The sequence below is a fragment of the Syzygium oleosum genome, unplaced genomic scaffold, assembly GCF_021117445.2.
Source record: "Syzygium oleosum isolate NSW1041296 unplaced genomic scaffold, Sole_v2.1 Sole_v2.12, whole genome shotgun sequence".
In the NCBI taxonomy this organism is placed as follows: Eukaryota; Viridiplantae; Streptophyta; class Magnoliopsida; order Myrtales; family Myrtaceae; genus Syzygium; species Syzygium oleosum.
Genome location: NW_026607496.1, coordinates 3947140 through 3970192, shown reverse-complemented (window position 1 = coordinate 3970192; position 23053 = coordinate 3947140). Strand labels below are relative to the sequence as shown.

The 23053-nt window shown below is 43.7% G+C and overlaps 3 protein-coding genes across 4 annotated transcripts; 2 read left to right on the top strand and 1 right to left on the bottom strand.

Moving 5' to 3' along the window:
- The first annotated feature begins 4267 nt into the window (after nt 1–4267).
- Nucleotides 4268–8288, top strand: LOC115685108 (ethylene-overproduction protein 1). 2 transcript variants are annotated; one of them, XM_030610119.2, is made up of 5 exons: nt 4268–4503; nt 4596–6660; nt 6942–7233; nt 7388–7697; nt 7806–8288. In XM_030610119.2, exons 2-5 carry the CDS (start codon nt 4628–4630, stop codon nt 8036–8038), a joined length of 2868 nt encoding a protein of 955 aa, XP_030465979.1. In that variant the 5' UTR covers nt 4268–4503; nt 4596–4627; the 3' UTR covers nt 8039–8288. The 2 variants fall into 2 exon arrangements, with proteins under 2 accessions (XP_030465979.1, XP_030465978.1); XM_030610118.2 differs by having other exon boundaries at nt 4268–6660.
- Nucleotides 8289–10766: 2478 nt separating this feature from the next.
- LOC115685095 (importin subunit beta-1) lies at nt 10767–15127 on the top strand. Its single transcript, XM_030610101.2, has 3 exons — nt 10767–10911; nt 12142–14572; nt 14657–15127. The coding sequence occupies exons 2-3, from the start codon at nt 12153–12155 to the stop codon at nt 14853–14855; spliced, it is 2619 nt and encodes an 872-aa protein (XP_030465961.1). The 5' UTR covers nt 10767–10911; nt 12142–12152; the 3' UTR covers nt 14856–15127.
- A 4749-nt stretch (nt 15128–19876) lies between these two features.
- LOC115685096 (lectin-domain containing receptor kinase VI.3-like) lies at nt 19877–22614 on the bottom strand. Its single transcript, XM_056316807.1, has one exon. It carries the CDS (start codon nt 22296–22298, stop codon nt 20022–20024), a length of 2277 nt encoding a protein of 758 aa, XP_056172782.1. The 5' UTR covers nt 22299–22614; the 3' UTR covers nt 19877–20021.
- Between the last annotated feature and the right edge of the window lie 439 nt (nt 22615–23053).

Below are 23053 nucleotides of genomic sequence, written 5' to 3'. Positions count from 1 at the left end.
CTACAGGTTATCTAGCGGGTGCCTGGCAGTCGTATGAACCTCATGAACTCGCGTTTAAAAGTTCGATTTTGACCTATTTTCTCAATAAGACGCGTAGTTGAGAGGGGTCTTCTCCTAGGGTTTTCTAGCAAAACTCGGTGTGAGAAACGCGAGAGCTTGCGAGGATTTGTGTATTGGATCTTTGGGAAATACATGAGAGATTGAATTATTGGGTAACTCTGTAAAATTCTCCGATTATAGTAAATTATTTGCGGCTGGCTCTCCTCGTAAAGTAGATATCGACACTCAGAATTTGAAACTAATGACTCCAATAATCAATAGTTGAGTCCCGCAACCCATCAAGAGCCTCTGAGGCTAGAGATGGTCCTGATGATGCCAGACACCATCTCAGTTTGCTGCTGGAGAATGTGCAAGAAGATCCCTTTCATCGATTTCACTCGGATCATATACTTTTGTAGTTCAGCCCTCGAGTTAATTAGGCGTCGTTCGGATTTTCCTTTATCTCGCATCCTGAGCTAGATTTCTGTGTCCGTCCGTTGCTGATTGCATCCCTTTTTACCCAAGCATAACATGCCAGTAAATAAGCAAATCCCTTCACTGAGGAGACGGTTTTTAGTTTGCTTGTATCTTCGTTACTTCTGCAATTTGAAAGCTTGATGCAGAAACGATGGTCATCTGACCTTACTTTGATAGATACTAAAAACACGGAAGGCCCACGTTCCCCGCATTCTGTCTGTCTCCTTCCTCATTACTTCACATCCTCTCTCTCTAATCCATCACCTACAAAGACCTCCCAACGACCCACCACGCGAACGTGAACACACAATTTCCATCCCTCGCCCACCAACGTTGTCAGTTTGCTACCTCCGCACACGACCAAAAACACATCCCTATGCGTCTCCGGTAGCCCATGTGCCTCTCCACGACGTCCTTGAAACTCCGCCGCCACCACCACCGATAACATGGCCACGTTCGGTTCCTTCGCGGCGAACTTCACGGCCCCTGACCGCAGTCCCCAGAAGGGAGAGCTCCCGCTGTCGGAGGACCGGGACTTCGCGGCCAACGGTAAGGTGATGATGCTGGTTCTGGTGCTGCTGGTCGCGTCTCTCTTCATTTTCCCCGTGGTTTTGTCGTGTATGAAGCACCGCCACGTCCACAGTCACACCCGCGGCCTCCACGGCCACAAGAAGCCTGCTGGACATTCGGGACTTCACCCGCCAATCCAGTTTCCGATGGCGAACCAGGTTAAGGGTCAGTCTGCTGGGTCTGGGGAGAATTTCCTCTATATGAACGCCCATCAAACAGTTTAATTAATCAGTATACAAAGATTTCATATTCAGTTGATGGTGATATGATTTTATGGCACTATATATAGATTGGGTATGTGATTTAAGTGTTGGATTTAGGTTTTTGTTGTCGCATAAAATCTTGGGCGAGGGACAACTACAGAATATGCAGTTTTTTTGCTCCTTTTTTGTGGAATTTCTTATGATCTGAATTTAATCCTATTTGATTGTACGTTCAGCTTCAGGAGTTCCCAGTTCTTTTTTCCTGTTCTTGATGCCCAATCGGTTGGGCATTATAGGGTCGAGATTTAGACTGGATTTGCTTGTCTAAATCGTACTATTTGTACCCTATAGCAAAAAAATATGGTTGGGGAGTTAATTTTTTATGAATTTTGCCCATACAATTTCATATTTGCTCAAGAATCTTTATGGATCAATCTTCTTCCCAATGGGAGATACAAAAGGGGGATGGTTTAGTAATATCAAGATAGTTATTTACCATTCAATAATAGCATCTCTCTCGGTTTGTCTCTTTGTTTGGGCAAAATCTCTTGTGAATGCCGACTTCATATAAACCCGATTCATCATAATCATTGATCGCGCGAGTGTCATTGCATCAAGTCAGTCGATGGACGCAAGAGTTTCTCCTCTTTTTGTCCAAGAATCCGTGGCGAGTCTCTTCTGGTCCAGTACTTTGGATGCATAGTTGCTGAATTATCTTTTTTTAAAATTTTGGATGAGTCGATCGTTGAAAGTTCAACTTCGGCACAAATCGCCTCACCGCATTCGCTTGTCCTTCTCCTTAGGGGCAAAAGAAAGAGAATTGCTTTGCTGTGGTGGCATCGGATTGTGATTTTCACTAAACTTTTCACCCTATATCGAACGTGGCTACATTTGTGAGGCGCCAATTATTACCACTTAGGTATACATTTGGTGATTTGACATCATTGTTACGTCGCATCAATCCCCATTTAAGAGGTTAAAAAAAGAAAACATGAGTGCGACGTGCAAAGGATTGCAAAAAATTTCCAATAGTAGTAGAGAGGGTGGATCGAGACCCTGTGCACTTTAGCTCAATTAGAGGGTCGTCGGCCCTCCACCGTGTCGAGAGGTCCCCCCGACTCTCGTTGCGGAGGACTAGGCTGGGACTTGTTGGCATTGAGAGCCTTGCCTCACCTCGCCGTCGGCGGATCATTGTAAGTGGTTATCTTAGAGAGGTCAAGACTTGTTTGATTCCATGCTCATTTAATCTTTCTCACTTTTTTTTTCCGAGCAAAAGGGTCTTCCATCAATCAAGCAAAGATCAAAGTTAGTTTGGACGACGCACCACGAAAATAATGGAAAAATTACCAAAACAGTCTTAAATATATTGTAATTGTATCAATTCAGACCTAAATTTTTTGCATTTGTGCCATTTCAGTTTATCCTGCCACTTTTGGCCGACCGACGCTGACGTGGATTCCTTTCTCTTTCCTTTTTTTTTTTTTTTCCTTTCCTTCTTCCCCTAATCTGTCCAGAGAGGTTTCCTCACCGGCCATTGGTGAGGCTCACCCTTGCTAGGGCTGGGCGAGCTTGACCTCACCCAACACCATGGTCGTGGACGGCCATGGCGAAACTTGACCTCGCCAGATCTGGGTGAGGTCGAGCTCACCCAGCCATGTCAAGGCTGACCGTCGCCGTTGCTGGGCGAGGGCTAGCCTTGCCATGGATGGGCAAGCTCGACCTCACCCAGATATGGCGAGGTCGAGCCTCGCCATGGCCGACCTCACCCATAGCCATGGTGAGGCTCAACCTTGCCCGTGATGGCCAGGTCGAAGTTCGCCCTAGCCAGTGCCAACGAGGGCGAGCCTCACTAGTGGCTGGCGAGGAGCCTCTAGCCAGTCGTTGGAACGACCGGGAGAAGAAGGAAAGAAAAAAAAAAAGAAAGAGAAAGGAAATAAATATTAAAAAATTACCATATCAGCGTTGGTCGGCGTCCACGTCAGCGCCAGCTGGCCAAAAGTGACCGGATGGATTGAACTGGCACAAATGCAAAATATTTAGGATTGAATTGGCGAAAAAAAAAAGTTCAGAACTGAATTGGCACAATTACAATAGGTTTATGACTGTTTTAGTAATTTTCCCCGAAAATGATTGATCAAAACTTGGAAAACTTTTGCAATTCCTATGATTAAATAGATTTGCAATAGCAACCAATGACAAGTCTATTTCATAGTTGAATATCTTTGTTGCCCCACGAAAAAAGGGGCTAAGCCCAGTACAAGTGTCCCATATGGGATATAAAACAACACATAGCCTGACACGACCGTTCCGCCTATGCATAAAAGAACAAGCGCAAACAATGACAAGTCCGGCTCGCTCAAAATGAGGGTGTTCGTGCCACGACATAAGATAACTCCGCCTCTACTCCCATTAGTGCCGTGGCGGGGTGACGGTAACAGGTGAGTAGTAGTTACGGTTCAAATCGAACGTTTCATTGGGGATATGGAACTCCTATGGTGACGGTCATGGAGTCGTTGATACTAGGCGCTCCTTCCCACTTATAAAAAAAACAAAAAAAAATACCGTAATTTCCGATTATATGATTCCACCATGTAGCACTAAAATGACTTATAGCTTGGCCAACAAGAACTCAAAATTTTCATCATTCAGACTACTCAAATGGAGTTCCGGGTAAAAGAAATACTCGACCCGTCGGGATCAAACTGGGTCAAACCGCCTATAATTCACAACGAACATAAAAATGAAAATTAGACAGAGAAATATGAGATATATATATATATATATATATATATATATATATATTCTTAATAGGTTTATCTACTTATACTATTTATTAGGCAATAATTTGTCTTAGAAAAGACAACTATTTAATCCATGCACAAAATAGGAAAAGTGAGCGACCGTTGAAACAGCCACCTCGTTCTCAACTTTTGGTTGGCTTACAACGAAAATCACTCGCCACATTCTTCTCTCTAACCTCATTCCAGCTCCTCCAATTTTCTCCTCTTCTTTTCTTTTTGTCTTTTTAAATTCTTTTCGCGTCTAATTAATCTTGAGAAGGTTAAGAAAATACAAAAAGAAAAGAAAACACACCAATTTAGAATCATTTGGCCTGCATCACCATCATCTTGTACCTCCCTAATCTCATTCCTTTCTTCCCACTTTGAAGGTAATCTCCATCTGTTGAATCGGGGGTGCTTGCAGGCCATGGAGGGTAATCGTGCTTAGCTTCTCCAATTTCTGAATTCTTCCTCTCCTTATTCCTTCAAGAATTGGTTCTGAACCAGCACTAATCTTGTGGTTTAGGTCCAATTTGATCTCGTTATCCGCATGCCAAGATGCAGAACAACATATTCACCACGATGCGTAGCTTGAAAGTCATGGACGGATGCAAAAGCACCCAAGTGTGCGCGGTCAATCCGTCCGGTCCGGCCTCGGACATGGGGGGCGGCAGCGGCGGCAGAGGCGGTGGTTACGGAGAGAAACTTTTCCAACATCTCCATGATCATATCCGGGTGAACTCGATCCGGTCGAGATCGAGTCGCAACTACCAAGCCCCAAACGAGACCCCGAGCATATCGATCGAGACTTTGCTCCCTTATGGCCTGCCCATGACCGATCTTCTCGAGCCCCGGATCGAACGGTGCCTTAAATCCATCGACTTCGTCGAGACCTTGGCTCATATGTACCGGAAGATAGAAAACTCATCGCAGTTTGAGAAATCCGATGTGTATATCGAACAAGGTTTGATCTTTCAAGGATTGTTGGATCCGAAGCTAGTCCGACAAAGCCTTCAATCTGCCAGACAACACGCTGTCGATGTGCATACCAAAGTCGTTCTCGCTGCGTGGCTGAGGTTCGAGAGGAGGGAAGACGAACTCATCGGTACATCATCCATGGATTGTTGTGGTAGGAACATCGAGTGCCCCAAGGCCAATTTGGTACCCGGCTATGATCCTGAATCGGTTTATGACCATTGCATCTGTCCTCGAGGGCCTAGAGAGGACAACGATGACGACGACGATCTATCCATGAAAGACGAGGAATGTTCGACTTCGGAGGAAGACGGCGATATGTCATTTTTTGTCGGGGACGATGAGGTGAGGTGTTTCCGATCTAAGATAGCATCCCTTTCGACACCATTCAGAACAATGTTATACGGCGATTTCAGGGAGTCGTGGAGAGAGAAGATAAACTTCACCCAAAATGGATTCTCGCTAAAAGGAATGAGAGCCGCCGAGATTTATAGTAGGACCAAAAGATTGAATTCTTTCGACCCGCACATTGTTCTGGAGCTCCTTTCATTTGCGAACAGGTTTTGCTGCGAGGAAATGAAGGCGGCTTGCGACACTCATTTAGCTTCGTTGGTGCACAACATTGAAGACGCCGTGCTATTCATCGATTACGGATTGGACGAGACGGCTTATTTCTTAGTCGCGGCGTGCTTGCAAGTGTTCTTGAGAGACCTACCAAGCTCGATGCACAATCCAAATGTCATGAGGTTGTTTTGTAGCTCGGAGGCAAGGGAAAAGATGGCTACCGTCGGGCACGCGTCATTTGCATTATACTACTTCCTAAGCCAAATTGCAATGGAGGAAGACATGAAATCGAATACGACGGTAATGCTTCTGGAAGGATTGGTAGAGTGTTGCACCGATTATTGGCAGAAGCAGCTCGCGCTACACCAGCTCGGAGTCGTAATGTTAGAAAGGAAAGAATACAAAGACGCACAACATTGGTTCGAGGCCGCCGTGGAGGCGGGTAACCTCTATTCATTAGTCGGCATAGCGAGGGCCAAGTACAAACGGGGACACAAGTACTCGGCATACAAATTGATGAGCTCTCTCATTTCTGATCACGGACCAATTGGGTGGATGTACCAAGAGAGATCCTTGTATTGCGCTGGGAAGGAGAAGATGATCGACTTGAATGCCGCGACCGAGCTAGACCCAACCCTTGTGTTTCCATACAAGTACCGAGCCGTCATGCTATTGGGGGAGAACAAAATTGGAGCGGCGATCTCGGAGATCAACAAGATAATCAGCTTCACGATCTCACCCGACTGCCTAGAGCTAAGGGCCTGGTTCTTGCTCGCCCTAGAGGACTACGACGCTGCGTTGCGGGATGTACGGGCGCTCTTGACGCTGAATCCAAACTACATGGTGTTCAATGGGAATATGCATGGGAACCAATTGGTGGAGCTTCTTAAGCCTCATGTCCAGAAGTGGAGTCAAGCTGATTGTTGGATGCAATTGTATGATCGGTGGTCATCGGTCGATGACATCGGCTCCTTGGCCGTGGTGCATCATATGCTGGAGAATGATCCTGGCAAGAGCCTTTTACGATTTCGCCAATCCCTCCTCCTCTTACGGTGAGCGTGTAGAGATTCAATAGATTCCGAGTTTCTTTGATTTGAAGCTGCCAATACATGTAGAAGTTGCAAAATGAAATTTTGCGTATTAATCATGTATCTATCCTGAATCAATACCTAAATCCTAGAGTATAATACTCAAAACTCATCGCTTTTCTTCAATTCCTAACATAGTACAAAACTTCAGCTGGTGAATTAATTCATCACAAGTGAAGGTCATTTGATACCTTCTGCTCTTCTATTTTCTGAAAACTCATTAATTGATGCTCTAAAATATGCAGATTAAACTGTCAGAAGGCGGCGATGCACAGTCTGCGACTGGCTCGGAACTACTCCAACTTCGACCACGAGAGGCTCGTCTACGAGGGTTGGATATTGTACGACACCGGCCACCGCGAAGAAGCGCTCGCTAAGGCCGAGGAGTCCATCTCGATTCAAAGATCATTCGAAGCGTTTTTTCTCAAGGCATATATCTTGGCCGATTCAAGCATGGACTCCGAGTCCTCAACGTACGTCATTCAACTCCTTGAGGATGCTCTCAAATGCCCTTCAGATGGTCTCCGAAAAGGACAGGTAAAATTCAAGACTTTATCAAAACTATCATATTTTTGTAGGTATAATTACTGTCGTCATGACTTGGTATAACGCGTATTTCAACTTTCGACTCAACTATACTTTGGAAACCCTAGCTAATCCTATACTCGACTTTCTTTCATTTACTTCGCAGGCACTAAATAATCTTGGAAGTATTTATGTGGACTGTGATAAGTTGGATCTCGCGGCTAATTGTTACATGAATGCTCTTAACATTAAGCACACGCGAGCTCACCAAGGCCTCGCGCGAGTGTACCACCTCAAGAATCAGCGCAAATCCGCGTACGATGAGATGACGAGGTTGATAGAGAAAGCCAAGAACAATGCGTCGGCCTACGAGAAGCGCTCCGAGTACTGTGACCGCGACATGGCAAGGAGCGACCTCGCTATGGCGACGCGGCTAGACCCGGTCCGGACATATCCATACAGATACAGAGCAGCAAGTAAGTCACAACATCAAACATTCTTACAATAATTATCTCTCTATAAACTACGATTGTAGCCGTCGATTGAGTTTTTCTTGACTTGGAAACACGCTAAAATTGATGCAGTTCTAATGGATGACCATAAAGAAGGCGAAGCAGTACAAGAGCTCACGAAGGCGATTAACTTCATACCCGATCTGCAGCTACTTCATCTCCGAGCAGCATTCCACGACTCCATGGGCAACACCGGCGCCGCCATAAGGGATTGCGAAGCGGCCCTATGTCTCGATCCCGACCACGTCGAGTCGTTCGAGTTATACACCAAGGCGCGGGAGCGAGCTAAGGAACAGCAAAAATGAGAGCGCGATCGTGTGTCTTGTATCTGCATTGCCTCTGATTTGATCCGATAAGTTTGTTATGCCTTACGAGGTAGTAACCACGCAAGAATGGCCGTCGCCAGGGGGCGAGGGGGGGTAACTGTTGGTTCTTGTTTCTTGATACACGCCCAAGTCACATCTATCATTGATTTTTGGTAGAAATATTGAGAGATGATAGCATGTATATATACCGTCTTTTGAACTGCAATAGCCATGGAGGGTTCGGATTTTCACTAATGTCGATGGTGCAGTACAAGATCGAATTCAGCTAATGGTGATCGTCGCGCGAAAGCAACCCCAGCATGCGAGGCTCGCTATTCGATTGGTCGAGTCATCTATCTTCCAGTCAGTTGATTCAATGCAGTTTTATAGCATTTGTCTCTTAAAGTCAATTTATGAGCAAACCCTACTATCACCTAAAGCTGTTAAAATGGGTTATAGATCTACTTTTAAACCCATATTTAATGAATTGGACCGTGAAATTGACAAATAGTATATAAAAAAAAAACGGATTTTAATGGGTTTAGAATAGTACAACTCGATTGAATATGATTTTTTGATGGGTTTAGACTCTACCTAGACCCCGTTCACTTGCGAGTTCGTGACTCTCTTTGCTCTCTCTCTCACTCACTCCGCACTCTCACGCCTCACCGTCTCCATCACTCTTTTAATTTGGGCGTTCTCTATGCCCCCACTCTCCCACTGCCACCTCTTCCATTGCATTCCGGTGCCCCTCTTCTTCACTTCTCCACCACTAACAAAGCCGGAGCTGGTGTAACTCCGCTGAACTTCAGAGAGAGCCGCTGCGACCGCATCACCTCTTCTCCCCCTCCCTCTCTCCACCACCGTCGCACCACCTCTCTTGTCGGAGATCCTTGCATGCAAATGGGTGGGTCGGATCGTTCACCACCGTCGCACCACCTCTCTTGTCGGAGATCCTTGCATGCAAATGGGTGGGTCGGATCGTTCACTTCGCGGGCAAGAGAAGGCACCAAATCATTATATCATCTCTTTTCCAATGTGAAATCATAATCCCCATCGGATGTAGTCGCTAGGGGTGAGCATGGTCTGGGTGGGTTGGTCCAGCACCTAACTCAGGGATTAACCTGCACAGTGTTAATTCTCAATTTTTAGGACCAGAGACTGACCCTACTGAGCCGGAAACCAAGGACTGGACCGACCTTGTGGGTCCAATCCCGGGTTTGGTCCGGTTCTAAAGTCAACCCTAGGCCAACCAATTCTTTTTTTATTTCGTTTTTTGTATTACTTAAAAGGACAAATATACTCTTTGAAATTTCAGAACTATTGAAATTAGAACACAAATCTGCTTATTGTTTACTTAATGATCAATAATGTGGCATTTCTCATTCTTAAATTAAGTTTTTAACTCTGCTAGAGTGAGAGCTGCTGAGATTGCCAAATTCATCTATGTGAGTTGAATTAAGGTCTCATAATGCCCCACGATTATATCCACATGTTTATCACCTTTGTTTCAAGCATGAAAAGAGAGATTATGATATTACAGATTCTTGTTTCGAGCATGAGAAGGGAGATTCTAATATTGCAAATTTTGACAAGAACTCTAGTTACAAGCCCCGTTTTGTTGTTGTTTTTTCAAATATTAAGATGGTTGTTGATATTCATGTTGAAGCATCAAACATTAACGAAAAGAAAGTGTTGTTGTGATTGTCAACGAAGATGCCAAATGAATGTGGCCATTCAAGTTAACATTCCCGGCCTATGTTTTTCTTAGAACCGAGTATGGAGGTACTTACCTTTGGGACGCACATGTCGATTGTGAATGATGATCAATCTAAATTGCTTAGATCATGGAGTCTTTGTTGCCAATGATCGGCACCGATGAAGATAAACGAGCAAGGAGAGAGTCGTTGCTAGAGAGAGAGAGAGAGAGAGAGAGAGAGAGAGAGAGAGAGAGAGAGAGAGAGAGAGAGAGAGAGAGCTGCTAAGAGGTCGAGAAGAATATGAGATCAAGGGAGAGAGTTGGAGTGAGACTCGGAGAGAGGGAGAGGAAAAAGGGCGAAAGAAGAGGAGGGGCTGGGCACCTTAGGTTAGATGCCTGGCGTGTGGAAATTTTTTTTTTTCCTAAAGCGTTGGGATTAAGGATCACTCCACACGGTACAGGTTCCAGTGGCCCCAAGACCCGGGACCGGCCCAATCCCCTCGGGAACCGGACTAGGACCGGCCGGGTTGGGCCGGTCCGGGGTTTGACTCGGGACCGATGCTCACCCCCAAGCAGTCGCTCGTCAAATCACCCTCAGAAAAGGGGCCCTGGGCTGAAAGGCAATAACCCCCGTGATTCTACGGGCCATTCTGCAATGGACCCCCCTCACCCGCAGGAACGGGCCAATTCCCGAAAGGCCACCCTTCCGCACGTGGGGGACGAAAGCGTGTGTTGGGGGAGATTTCAAAATTGGCTCTAGGGTTTGGCCCCGGGCAGGGACGGGCAGGGACGGGCAGCGTCCTGCCCGCGCAGCGCAGGGGTCCCTTCCCTTCCCCCACGGTCCCTCCCGCTCCTTGCAGCCATTCGAAAAAATTTCGGCCCCCCACCCCGGAAAAAAAAAAAAAAGAGGAAACCTTTTTGTTCTGTATAAAATCAAACCGTACGCCTTCAAAATCCCCCACTCGCCATTCGCCGATCGTCCCCTCTCCCCTCCCTCCCTCTCTCTCTCTCTCTCTAGGCGAGACCTTTGCTCGGGAAGCGACCGCGGCGGCCGGCCGGCGAGTTCTCCGGGAGGGCGGCGGCGGCGGCGGCGGCGAGGAGGGGGAACCCTAGGCTTCGCGGTTCTTGAGCTCCGTTGGGTTTCGGCGGGGGGCTTTTCTCTCTTGAGCACGAGGTACGGATTTCCGTCTGCGATCTGCGGTTTTACTTCGAGCAATCCCGGCTGCTTAGAGCGCGCGTGCGTGCGTGCGTGGTGATGCTTTGGGGGGGGGGGGGGTTTTCTCGGGGCCGTGATTTGGGCTAGGGTTTTAGCGTTCTTCCGGCGGCAGTGGGAGTCGGAGTCAGAGTCGGAGGAGAGCACGAATCGGTTGTTGGTTTAGGGCTTCGTCTGGAGCTCCGTTGAGCTCCGTGGAGTCGTTGGATCGTCTGCGTCCGTTGTCCTGTCGGTTTTTTTTTTTTTTTAAGCTTGGGGTTTCGGTGGTGCGTTGTGTAGGCTTCGAATGGTGAGGGCGTCTTGACCGGATTTCGAGGTTGAGTTTGTTGCTGAATGGTCTGTTTTGTTATGTTTCATCTGCAAAGGCGGAAGGGAGTCTGATCGACGGATGAGAGTAATGATGCTGTGGGAAGTAGTGACCAGAACTGCTTGAGGTCTGATGTTTGGACCTTTCGTGGTCTCAAAGTTCGGATTGTCGCCACAATGTGTTGGTTTTCAACCTGTTCTTTGGACTAGTGTGTATTTAACCGGTGAAGTGTCGTGTTTCACGTGGCGTTTGTATTAGTTCTGTCTGGGAAAACTATGTATGCCTCCCCCTGCTTTGGCTCAGTTGAACAGATAACCTGTCTCTCTCTCTCTTGCTCTCGCCTCTTCATTTCTCTGTTTTTCATTTGAGATTCAATTCAATCGGCTAATTATAGACAACTTAAGTTTCTCTGAAGGACATGTGCCTGATATCGAATCTGCATCTGAAAAAACAGAGAAAAGGAGACCTGTGAGCACATACACAATTTTCCTTAATAGGGTGTTCCGGCGTAACTTTTTGTCATGATAGGAAGGTTTTGTCTCGACTTTCTTTGTCCTCAGTTGATTTTGTTGTATTTCCGGTATCTATTGGATTTGCGGTAATTGGGGGTTGTTCCAATGTTAATCTATTCTTGCTTTTGCTCTTTATTTTAAATTATTTGCTGTGCTCTGTTGAAGACCATTGTTACCACGTTAGTTACTTTTTGACTGTGATTTTTGTAGAATGTGAACGTTATTAAGTATAGGTGAAAAGATATGCGTGTCTATTTGAACCTATAGCAAGTTCAATTTATACGCTCCTTCTGAATTGTCACTTTACTATTTAGTATCTGGTGAGATCTCACATAGCTTTGTGCCTTTAATAAAACATTTGTGGATTTCTAGGTTGGGAAGTTATGGCCATGGAAATCACTCAGATTTTGTTATCTGCTCAATCAGCCGATGCGAGAGTTAGAACTGAGGCAGAGACCAGTCTTAGACAGTTCCAAGAGCAGAACTTGCCTGTTTTTCTTCTATCATTGTCGTTTGAGCTGTCAAATAATGAGAAGCCTACTGAATCCCGTCGGTTGGCTGGTATCATTCTTAAGAACTCTTTGGATGCCAAAGATGCTACCAGGAAAAGCATTCTTGTCCAGCAATGGATGGGGATTGAGATTGCAATTAAATCTCAGATAAAAGAATTGCTCTTAAGGACCCTTGGTTCATCTGCACAAGAGGCATGGCACACTTCTGCTCAAGTAATTGCTAAAATTGCTTCTATTGAGATACCACAAAAGCAGTGGCCAGAGTTAATAGCAACATTGCTTAACAATATGACTCAGCGCGATCGGCCTTCGACACTTAAGCAGGCAACGTTAGAGACTCTTGGATTTGTATGTGAAGAGATATCTGATCAAGATCTCGTGCAAGATGAAGTAAACACTGTTCTCACTGCTGTTGTTCAAGGTATGAACCTTGCTGAGCACAGTCCTGAAGTTCGCCTTGCTGCAACAAGGGCATTGTGTAATGCTTTAGGCTTTGCTCAGTCTAACTTTGAAAATGAGATGGAACGGAACTACATAATGAAGGTGGTGTGTGAAACTGCTCTGTCCAAGGAGGTGGAGATTAGGAAGGCAGCTTTTGAATGTCTTGTTTCTATCGCCTCAACATACTATGATGTGCTTGAACCTTATATGCAGACTTTATTTGAACTCACATCAAACGCAGTGAAAGGCGATGTTGAGGAAGTTGCCCTTCAAGCTGTCGAGTTTTGGAGTTCTATTTGTGACGAAGAAATAGAGCTTCAAGAGTTTGAGAGTTCTGAAAGTGCAGACTCTGGGTCTCCTCATTCACGGTTCATTGAGAAAGCTCTGCCTGCTTTAGTTCCCATGCTGCTGGAGACTTTGCTAAAGCAGGAAGAGGATCAGGATCAGGATGATAGCATTTGGAATATATCTATGGCTGGTGGCACTTGTCTTGGTCTTGTTTCTAGAACTGTAGGAGATCCTATTGTTCCTCTTGTGATGCCTTTTGTGGAGGATAAAATAAGGAAGCCGGATTGGCATAGTCGTGAAGCTGCCACATATGCTCTTGGTTCAATCCTTGACGGGCCAACATTTGAGAAGCTATCTCCTTTGGTTCATGCAGGTTTAGATTTCCTTCTTAATCTGATGAAGGATGAGAACAATCATGTCCGCGATACAACTGCGTGGACACTCACACGCGTTTTTGAGTTGTTGCATAGTCCAGCCAATGGGTTTTCGGTACTCTCTCCTGGAAACCTTCCAAGGGTTGTTAGAGTATTATTGGATAGCATGCAGGATGTGCCCAATGTTGCAGAGAAGGTTTGTGGGGCAATTTATTACCTTGCCCAGGGGTTTGAAGATGCCGGAACAAATGCTTCACTTCTCTCACCATACCTACCAGACATCATGACGTGTCTGGTTGCAACTGCTGATCGCACGGATAGTGGTGACTCCAAGCTCAGGTCGTCTGCATATGAAACCATCAATGAGGTAGTTAGGTGCGCCAATATTGCTGAAGCATCTCAAATTATAGCGCAGCTCCTTCCTGCCATCATGAATAAGTTGGCACAGACATTTGAGCTCCAAATCGTGTCATTAGACGATAGAGAAAAGCAAAGTGATCTGCAGGCTTCTCTCTGCGGCGTTCTTCAAGTCATTATTCAGAAACTAAGTAACACCGACGGAACAAAACCCATAATACTACAGTATGCAGATCAGATTATGTTACTATTCCTTCGGGTTTTTGCCTGCCACAGCTCTACGGTGCATGAAGAAGCTATGCTTGCTATTGGTGCACTTGCTTATGCTACAGGTGCAGACTTTCTGAAATATATGCAGGAGTTCTACAAGTATTTGGAGATGGGATTGCAGAACTTTGAGGAATATCAGGTCTGTGCGGTTACTGTGGGTGTTGTTGGTGATATTTGCCGTGCCTTGGATGACAAGGTGCTTCCATTTTGTGATGGGATTATGGAGCTCCTTCTCAATGATCTCCGCAGTGATGTACTGAACCGGTCTGTTAAGCCTCCCATTTTCTCTTGCTTTGGTGATATTGCTCTTGCAATTGGAGATCGCTTTGAAAAATACGTCTGCTATGCACTGCCAATGATGCAAGGAGCTGCGGAAATTTGTGCCCAGATGGACATGGATGATGAAGAGTTGATGGAATACGGTTATCAGCTCAAGCGTAGCATTTTTGAAGCTTATTCTGGAATACTCCAGGGCTTTAAGGATTCAAAGTCTGAGGTGATGTTGCCATATGCGTCACATCTCATGCAATTCATCGAGTTGGTCTTCAAGGACAGGCAAAGGTAATTATTTGTTTATCTTCTTTTCGCTCTGTGTATGAGCTGTTATTCAGTTCAGAAGATTCAATTTAGTTATCGGTTTTACAGGGATGAGTCTGTCACGAAGGCTGCAGTAGCGGTGACAGGAGATCTCGCGGATGCCCTGGGGCCAAACATAAAGTTACTATTCAAAGACCGTGCATTCTTGAATGAACTCTTGGGTGAGTGTCTGCAATCTGATGACGAGCAGCTCAAGGAAACGGCGACTTGGACCCAGGGGATGATTGGACGCATTATGGTCTCATGATGAGGAGCACGTTGTCCATGTATGTTTGATTTCTATTCTTCACAAGTGGACAGCGTTGTCTAGTCGGTAAAATCTTCCTGTGAACTCAAAAAATTATAGTGTCCAGTGTCTTATGGTCTAGAATATTAGTCCCGAGCTCCCGATTGTTTTTGCGATGTGAGTCATCTGGGAGTGGGAAGATTTTAGGGTGCATTTGTAATGTTCATTGGCCCTTTGGGGATTTGGATATCTCTTCAGTTATTCAGCCACTAAATCAGTGGTTTGTTGAGTCATTCTCAGGTCTTTTCCATTCCATACTCATGCATCTTGTCTTATCTGCATTCCTCTTGCATATTTTCATACAGTCGTTAGGGGCATCCCTACTAAAAGCTCCTGCCTTAGCAGTATGCATGCGAGACAGTGGGATGAACCTGAAACCTTGTCGTAAAAAAGCATTTTGCAGATAAATCTCTGGAAGAACGAATATATATCGACATTCATCAGTGTGCTGCTCTAAAATTCTCAGTGGCATTTCATGAGTTAATACCCTTTGATTTTTGCTTGAAGAGCAGAAATTTTCAGGGTTTCACTGAGAAGTGATAATGTTGCGTGTCATGAGATTGGTGGTACTAGCTGGTGCTTCTCCAAAAATACAAAAAGAATAGACGTAGTAAGCTTTGAGATACTGAAAGATAAAATAGCAGGCATATTGGGAAAGCTTCACAAACTCGGTTATGCGATTCAACCTGGTCGTATGCATGCGTAGGCCTGCTATTTTCATGGGATAAAAGTTCATCCAGATCAAGTTTACTGGGGGATGTGGCCTGTTTATTTGTTGAGCATATCATATGCAGTCGGCGCAAGATTTCATTCCGGTTTGCACGCAAAAGAACTCGACTAGCGAGTGTGATTGATCTAAGCCGAGCGGAACGCAGCGGCATTTGTGACAGAGCAGGCTGACCGCCGTTGTGATGAGTGGGTCTTGACTGAGATTCACCGTCTCTAGACATTCAAAGGCTGAGAAGATCAAGAGCATACGATTCAAGAGTGGCATAATATCTAGGGCACTGGGTCCGGAGGAAATGTTCCAGCAACCTCAGTGTCATGGGCTCACACATCACTTTCCTGGCATTGAAATCCGGGTTCTGCGCTGATGAATTTCCCCATTCAATTGGGCAAAATTTATCTGGTCCGACATCGACGCTGGGCGACTGCTTTTCCACGCCGTAGGTACCAAGGAAAACATCGAGTGGCGCCAAGGGGTGCCCCCAGGGCCCAAGCTATTAATTGATAAAGTAACAAAGCCATTGTCCAGATTGGTACTTGGTGGTGGTAGTAGTCTGGACCCATGCGATGTGCCTTGTTGTCCCCGGCCCCATCAAAGCAAATCAAGAAAAGCAACCTTAGACAAAACTTGGTATCCAAAAACACTTTTCGTTAGCTAATTATTTAAAGCAATACAAAATATCATTTTTAGAAAAATTATTTTCCGAACCATTCATATTTCGCGAAACAAATACACCTTCAATACCCACAAAAAAATTTGAAATTGGTGCACTCATACCGTGGTTACCTCCAAATTCATTTTCGTGTCACAAAAAATCTCAAATTGATACTCCCGTGCTACGTTTACCCTAAATTAATTTTTGTATCACAAGAATTCCAACATAGTACATCTGTGCCGTATTAATCGTGAACTAATTTTTGTATCACAAAACGTCTTAATCGATACGTCTATTACTAATCTACCAATCTTAGGGCACGGTGGAGGCATTTTTCGAGATTTTAGTATATTTTCAAAATGTGAGAGAGCTCTCCAAGCAAAATTAGCGAATTTTATCAGATTTCCTAATCTCGGTTCATCTTCTTCAAATCTAATTTCCCCAAGACAACGCTTGTAGAAGATCCATTTATGTTGAAACTCCACGTTGGATCCACATCACACGCTGATCATTTAAGTTCTTTATTACATATGTTTCCACGTCAACAATTTAATGGGATATTAGATAAAGCCTAATGGAGGGTAGATTTTTCACGAGATTACCAATTTAATACTTTTTGTGATATTAACGCTTACAGAAACCCTATTCTTGACTTTTTTGAATTTTTGAAACTCTAGAAATTAGAGGGTGTACATGTAATATGAAGTGGTTTAAATAGTAATTTATATCATGATGCAAATTGCATGATTTTAACACTAAATTGTGCAAGTTTTCTATATGTACATATATAATGAAAGCAATTGTCAAAGGGAGTATTCTTAGAAGTTTGAATTTTTTTTTTTGTCATTTTGCTTAGTTGGCAATATTAGAGGTCTTCTTTCTCACCAAGCAATTTCTTATTTATTACTTCTCTTTTTTCGCCTCTAATTATTTCACTGTTTAATTATGATTGTTCACATATAAGAAAGGGTTTTTCACTCTAATAGTACGGTAACGTAGATGAAAGACCAAACCTTCTACTAAATTTATTAATATGCAATTAAGACCTAAAAATATTAATATAAGTTCGTGACAATTAAAAGATTTTAATTGATTATTTATATGCATAACTTCTTAGCATCTAATACATTAGATTATGTTATAGTTAATTAAATTTTCACACTTCATTTTCCTTATATCTTAAATGCGTGCAAAAGGCGGGTTTAGTCCACTAAGTTTTGAAAATAAAAAATACGAAGCTTATCTGAGACGAAAATATCTTGAAACGTGGTCATTAGATGGACACACCTATTGATGAATTAGGAAATGTTGACAATGAATACTAGAGCTGTCAAAATGGTTCATAAATCCATTTTTTAATCCATTTATGATGGACTGAGTCATTATATGAGTTAGTTATATTCAATAAATTGGTTACAAATGGGTTTAGAATGACAAAATCCCAAAAAATATAGGTGTTAAATAGGTTCACAGTTTAACCAAACTCAACTTTTGTGACTCTCTTTATCCTCTATGAGAAAATAACCGACTCCTTGGACTGTTTCAAGTTCAGAGAAGTCTTGGTGGGCCCATAAGATAGGCATGACTTCACCCTTATTAAAATAGCAAGACGGGTTCTTTTTTCCGCCATTATTTTTTTTTCATTAATCTTTAGTTTCGTCTATTAGTTATTGGATAGTTATTGGAGTATATCTTTCCATGGCTGCATTTGACATTGTTATTTGTACGTAATATTATAATCTTAGTTCTCTTCATTGTAATCCTTGGTCAGCATATTCCATATCTTACTTCCATTTAATTAAAATTTCAATTCCTCCACATTATTTGTTGTTGTGATTTTTTAAATTCACAACGAAATACTAACTTTCTCTTATTCTTCATTTTGAATCAATACAAAAATTTAAAATTCCATGCAATGTTGAAAGACAATTCTTTAGCATCTTATAGTCGAAATAGCGATTTTATTAAAATAGCATATACATATGAAAAGGTTAAAGTGAGTTAACTAGATGGATATTGATTTTCATATGTTAAATTAAATATGGAAGTATTTTAGTAATATGGATATGGTCGGGTACAGGTTGGGTACGGATTACTAAATTTGCACTGCATATGAATGGGTCAATTTGAATATGACCATTTTTTACCTGACCTAACCCGCCCATTTGATGGCCCTAATGAATATTGGCAAAATAGCGTGTATAAGGATCAAAACATGTTTTCTTAACAAGCAGTCATCAAAGTATAGCCAAAATTTGTATGCTATGATAAAGCTATTGCGTGTTTAACTCATTATTTTGTCATGGATCGCCGTCATAAAACCACAGGCCATAAAGCGACTAAAAGTTCACTTGTGAAAGAGAAAATGGCACAAATGGTCCATGAACTTAATCTAATGTGCAATATTGTATCTAGACTTTTAAATTTGTTTAATGTGATTCCTGAACTATTAGTAAATATTCAATCTAGTCCCTAGACTATATGAAAATATTTAATGTCATCCTTCCATTGATTCAAGTTAACAGAATCTGCCGATATGGCTCCCAATCCGTTAAGTTTGAATGGTAGATGACAAAAAAAAGTCACAAGTGGATTATCCATGTAAGATATTCATTTCAAATAAGTATATAATAATCCACATCATCAAATAACGATGGATATGTTAACTCCCTAATTTCTTTTTCCTTTCCTAAAGTAAATAAATTAAAAGATGGATATATCGACTCATCATTTTTAAAGATTCAACCCAATAATAATTAACATCATCAAATAATGTTTAATCTAGTCGTTTGAGTAAATGCAAGGACTACATAAATATGTATCAATAGTTTTGAGACTATATTGAACAAATTAAAAATTCAATGATCATTTTATATATTGTGCCAAAATTTAGGGATTATTCGTGCCATTTTATCATCGCGAAAAGAGGTTGTATGATGAATGTGTACGGCTCTCGTGGAAATCCGACGGAGGGTTGAATTTACTTAATATAAAAATGATTCCCAACTTTAAAATCTTTCTTTTCCCTGTTTAATAGTGGAACCAAAATTCTACGTTCAGACCACTTTTAGGAGTGTTCATTGCCAAAAGACTTTCGAGTCCACTGAACATTCCACAAAAATTAATAAAATGTCATTAACCTTAATCATTGGAGTTCTGGTATAAGAAATATAAAAACTTCTTTTTTGACTATTATCTTTGTTTTTTTTTCCCAAAAGAAGAGGCTGCTTCAAATTCATTGACTGAAGTCTGGCCCCCTAACTTCTCGGAAACTTACAAAGAAAAGGAATATTCAAAATTATACATATAGAGAGCATATAAATTTTATGATAAAACATAACGATGATATCGTGTTAGAATGATCAATCTGAGAAGTTTAAATTAATAGATAGAGGGAGACAATATATAAAGAGCATATGTATACTTATTCAAATGATACGGGGATGGTTTGATACAAGTTGTAATACAATCCAACATAGCATTTATCTAATCTGTCGTTCAAGATTCATTCGCTCACGATCACATTTTGAAAGAATTCGGAGACTCACAGTAAGCCTGAAATCTCAAAAGAAGAATCCAGAAGGCGAATTTGCATGTAAATTAGAGAACTGCAATTGGTATAAAATCTACACACCAGAAAAATTCTGGCAAGTTAATTGCATTTGTGTCTGTGCAGTGTGTTTATCCTATACTGACCAAAAATGGCAGTCCGAAAACATTTCTGTACATATAAGTTCTTAACCGATCATCTACCACCACCTAAAGAAGTGGAGGAGACGCCATGGATGGACAGCGACACATAGGACGATGTCGATGCATGAGACGTCCCGAATGTATCGGAAGAAACTGCTTCCAAGAATCTCAAGCTCCCGTCGTCGGTTCTTCGAGAGCCGGCAGAGCTCGAATCATTGAGAAAAACAGGTACCGGCTCATCCCGGTTCAGATACCGAATCACCTGTCTCATGGTAGGCCTGGCTTGGGCATGGTGCTGGGAACAAACGAGGCCTAAATTCAATACCATCTCCATCTCCTCAGCATCGTAGGCCGAGCGTAACTTGGGATCCGCAGCGTCGAGAATCCGACCCGTCTCGTAACATTCTATCACCCAATCCGTCAGAAAGAATTGGCATGAATCCGTTGGACGCCTGCCGCTGGCCACTTCGAGCAGCAGAATGCCGTAAGCATACACATCCGAGCTCGTCGAGGCCTTCCCCGAGCGGGCCAACTCCGGGGCAATGTACCCTATAGTTCCGACCAAGTTGGTGGTATGCGACATCTTGCCGTGTTCGTATAGCCTAGCGAGGCCGAAATCCCCGAGCCGCGCGTTCATTTCTGCGTCGATCAGGACGTTGCTGGACTTCACGTCCCGATGGATCACGACTTGCTCCCACTCCTCGTGGAGGTACAGTAATCCAGCCGCAATGCCCTTGATGATGTGGAACCTCTGTTCCCAATTCAACACGAAGCCGTCCTTTCGCTTGAAAATCAGCGAATCGAGGCTCCCGTAAGGCACGTAGTCGTACACGAGGAGGAGCTCATCCTTCTGCTTGCACCAACCTTGGAGATTCACGAGGTTCTTGTGCCGTAAACGGCCTAAGCTCTCGATCTCGGCCACAAACTCCCTCATTCCCTGTATTGAGTTTCGAGATACTTTCTTGACCGCGACTTCATTCCCATTAGTTGGCAAGATGCCGCGGTACACTGCGCCGAAGCCACCAATCCCGATCACCTCGCTCTGTTTGAACCCTTTTGTTGCCCGGTGAAGATCCTTGTACCTGAACCTATGAGGGCAATCTAATTCCCAGTCCTCAAGATTCTCGTGCTGCCTCCTCTTCTTGATCACGGTATAGAAGAACAGGATGCCTAGAAGACACGTAGCTATGCCGCAAAGAGAGGCAATGAGGGCTATTACCTGTGGCTTGTAAGAAGATGAATCTGTCTCGTCCGGAGGCACAGGAAGCTGAGTCAGATTGAGCGGAGTCGCGGGTCCGTTCAATTGGAAGCTCCATCCTAGAACGTAGTGAAAGCTTCTCTTGGTCCCCGTCGAAGCAGAGAACCCGACATACATGCTGTCCCGAAATATTGAAGTGAGGTCATAGGGCACCGACAAGAGAGGTTTTTCGGGTTTCACCTTATCAATCGGAGATATAGTGACGTTCACCAATTGCTTCAGACCGTCATACTCGATCCAGCCTTGAATAGCCTTGCCACTCTCCAGGGTAATCTCTTCTTTGTTGGAACCATCCGTATAATAGGCGGCCGGCTCGCTGGCAGTCGAGTTCATGCCGTTGAAGTTGACCCCAACGTGGTTCCCCTTGGAGTCCAAGGTATCCTTGTACCCATTCACGGTGTCGAACTCCACCACGAGCATGTGGTTGGACGAGTCCTCATCGTTCGAGGAATTGAAGAGGCCAAGGAAGTGCTCGGCCTCGGCCTCAGGGAAGGAAGTCTTGGGGGCGACCACAAACGCGAGGCCGAAGCCGCCCTCGCCCTCGGTCGGCGGCCTTATGGCGAACACGAAGTGGGTGCTGAAGGAGAGAGCAACGGAGCTATCGGAAGTGGAGTTCTTGACCAACATTTGAAAAGGTTGAGGATAGAAGGCTTGACCTATGTAATTACTTGAAATGTTGGTGAGCTTGAGAGCTCCACTGGGCTTGATGGTGGCTCCATTGAGGGTGATATTGGACTCAGTGGAGCCATTGAATCCATTGAAGATGAACTGATCAGACTGAGATTGAGACAGAGCAAGGACAAGAAAGCAAGAGAAATGGAGGCAAAAGGAGAGAGCACCACAATTTGCCATTCCCAAAGCAGAGAGTTTCTTCATAATCTGGGAGAAGAAACTGGAAAATACAAGAGCATCAGGAAGAGGTTCTGCAGGTTTTTGTAAGCAGACCCCTTTGAAGGATCGAGGGCCACGAAGAGGTCCAAGGTCAACAAATTCTAGCGATGGCAAAGGCAAAGGCGAGGCAAAGAGCGCGTTGAATCTGTGCTTGTGGAGATTGGTTCGTGTGGTGGCCATCGCCAAAGAGCGAAGTCAATCAATAAAGGAGGAGGACGACCCAAAATTAGGGATTACTTCGCGACTTGCCGTGCGAGGGGAACTGTTTGAATTTTCCTCTACTTCTAGAGATTCATCACATTATGTTTTTTTTTTTCTCGAAACCGTGATAATGATTGTGATTGCATCCGAGTATGCCAATCGACGACGACGAAGACCGTGGCGGGCTGTTGCGGGCATCGTGCTCTTAAGAAGAGGACCTTCTCTTAGGGACGGTGTGAATGACAGATTAGGCGCATCTAGAAATTTTCGAAGATGAAGGCATTAATCTTTTGAAACGATTGCGATATTGAACTATGTAGGATAAAAAGGCAAGGGAGGTCTTGAATTCAAATATCGGGTGGTTGAGTTTTTTCCTTGATATGTTAAAGAACTTAAGTGCAAGCACGTGAGCAACTTTCTCATCCTATTGAATGGATCTGCTTCGTTATGGACCACAACTTGGTTACGGATATTTATAGCTGTTGTATGCATATTATATTGCTTGGTTGTCAATTTGTAAAAGATGAGGTTATTTCTTCCTATCCCTTTTCATACTAAAGGAGAAAAGGGTAAGCAATTTGGGAAAAAATAAATAAATAACTCGTTGGTGATACGAAAATAGAGAAATGAATTGGATGAAAATCTGTGTTTTAGGTAATCCGGCGTAGCTATACAGATTTTTTTATATATGATTGGCTTGATTTAATATAACGAGTCTAGGCAATACTCACTGA

Bases quoted from the DNA above. Each gene is read 5' to 3' on its own strand.
- LOC115685108 (XM_030610119.2), top strand. From the start codon at position 4,628: ATGCAGAACAACATATTCACCACGATGCGTAGCTTGAAAGTCATGGAC. The intron at 7,234-7,387 runs GTAAAATTCAAG...TTTACTTCGCAG, and splicing joins ATGGTCTCCGAAAAGGACAG to GCACTAAATAATCTTGGAAG. The intron at 7,698-7,805 runs GTAAGTCACAAC...AAATTGATGCAG, and splicing joins ATACAGATACAGAGCAGCAA to TTCTAATGGATGACCATAAA.
- LOC115685095 (XM_030610101.2), top strand. From the start codon at position 12,153: ATGGCCATGGAAATCACTCAGATTTTGTTATCTGCTCAATCAGCCGAT. The intron at 14,573-14,656 runs GTAATTATTTGT...TCGGTTTTACAG, and splicing joins GTCTTCAAGGACAGGCAAAG to GGATGAGTCTGTCACGAAGG.
- LOC115685096 (XM_056316807.1), bottom strand. From the start codon at position 22,298: ATGGCCACCACACGAACCAATCTCCACAAGCACAGATTCAACGCGCTC.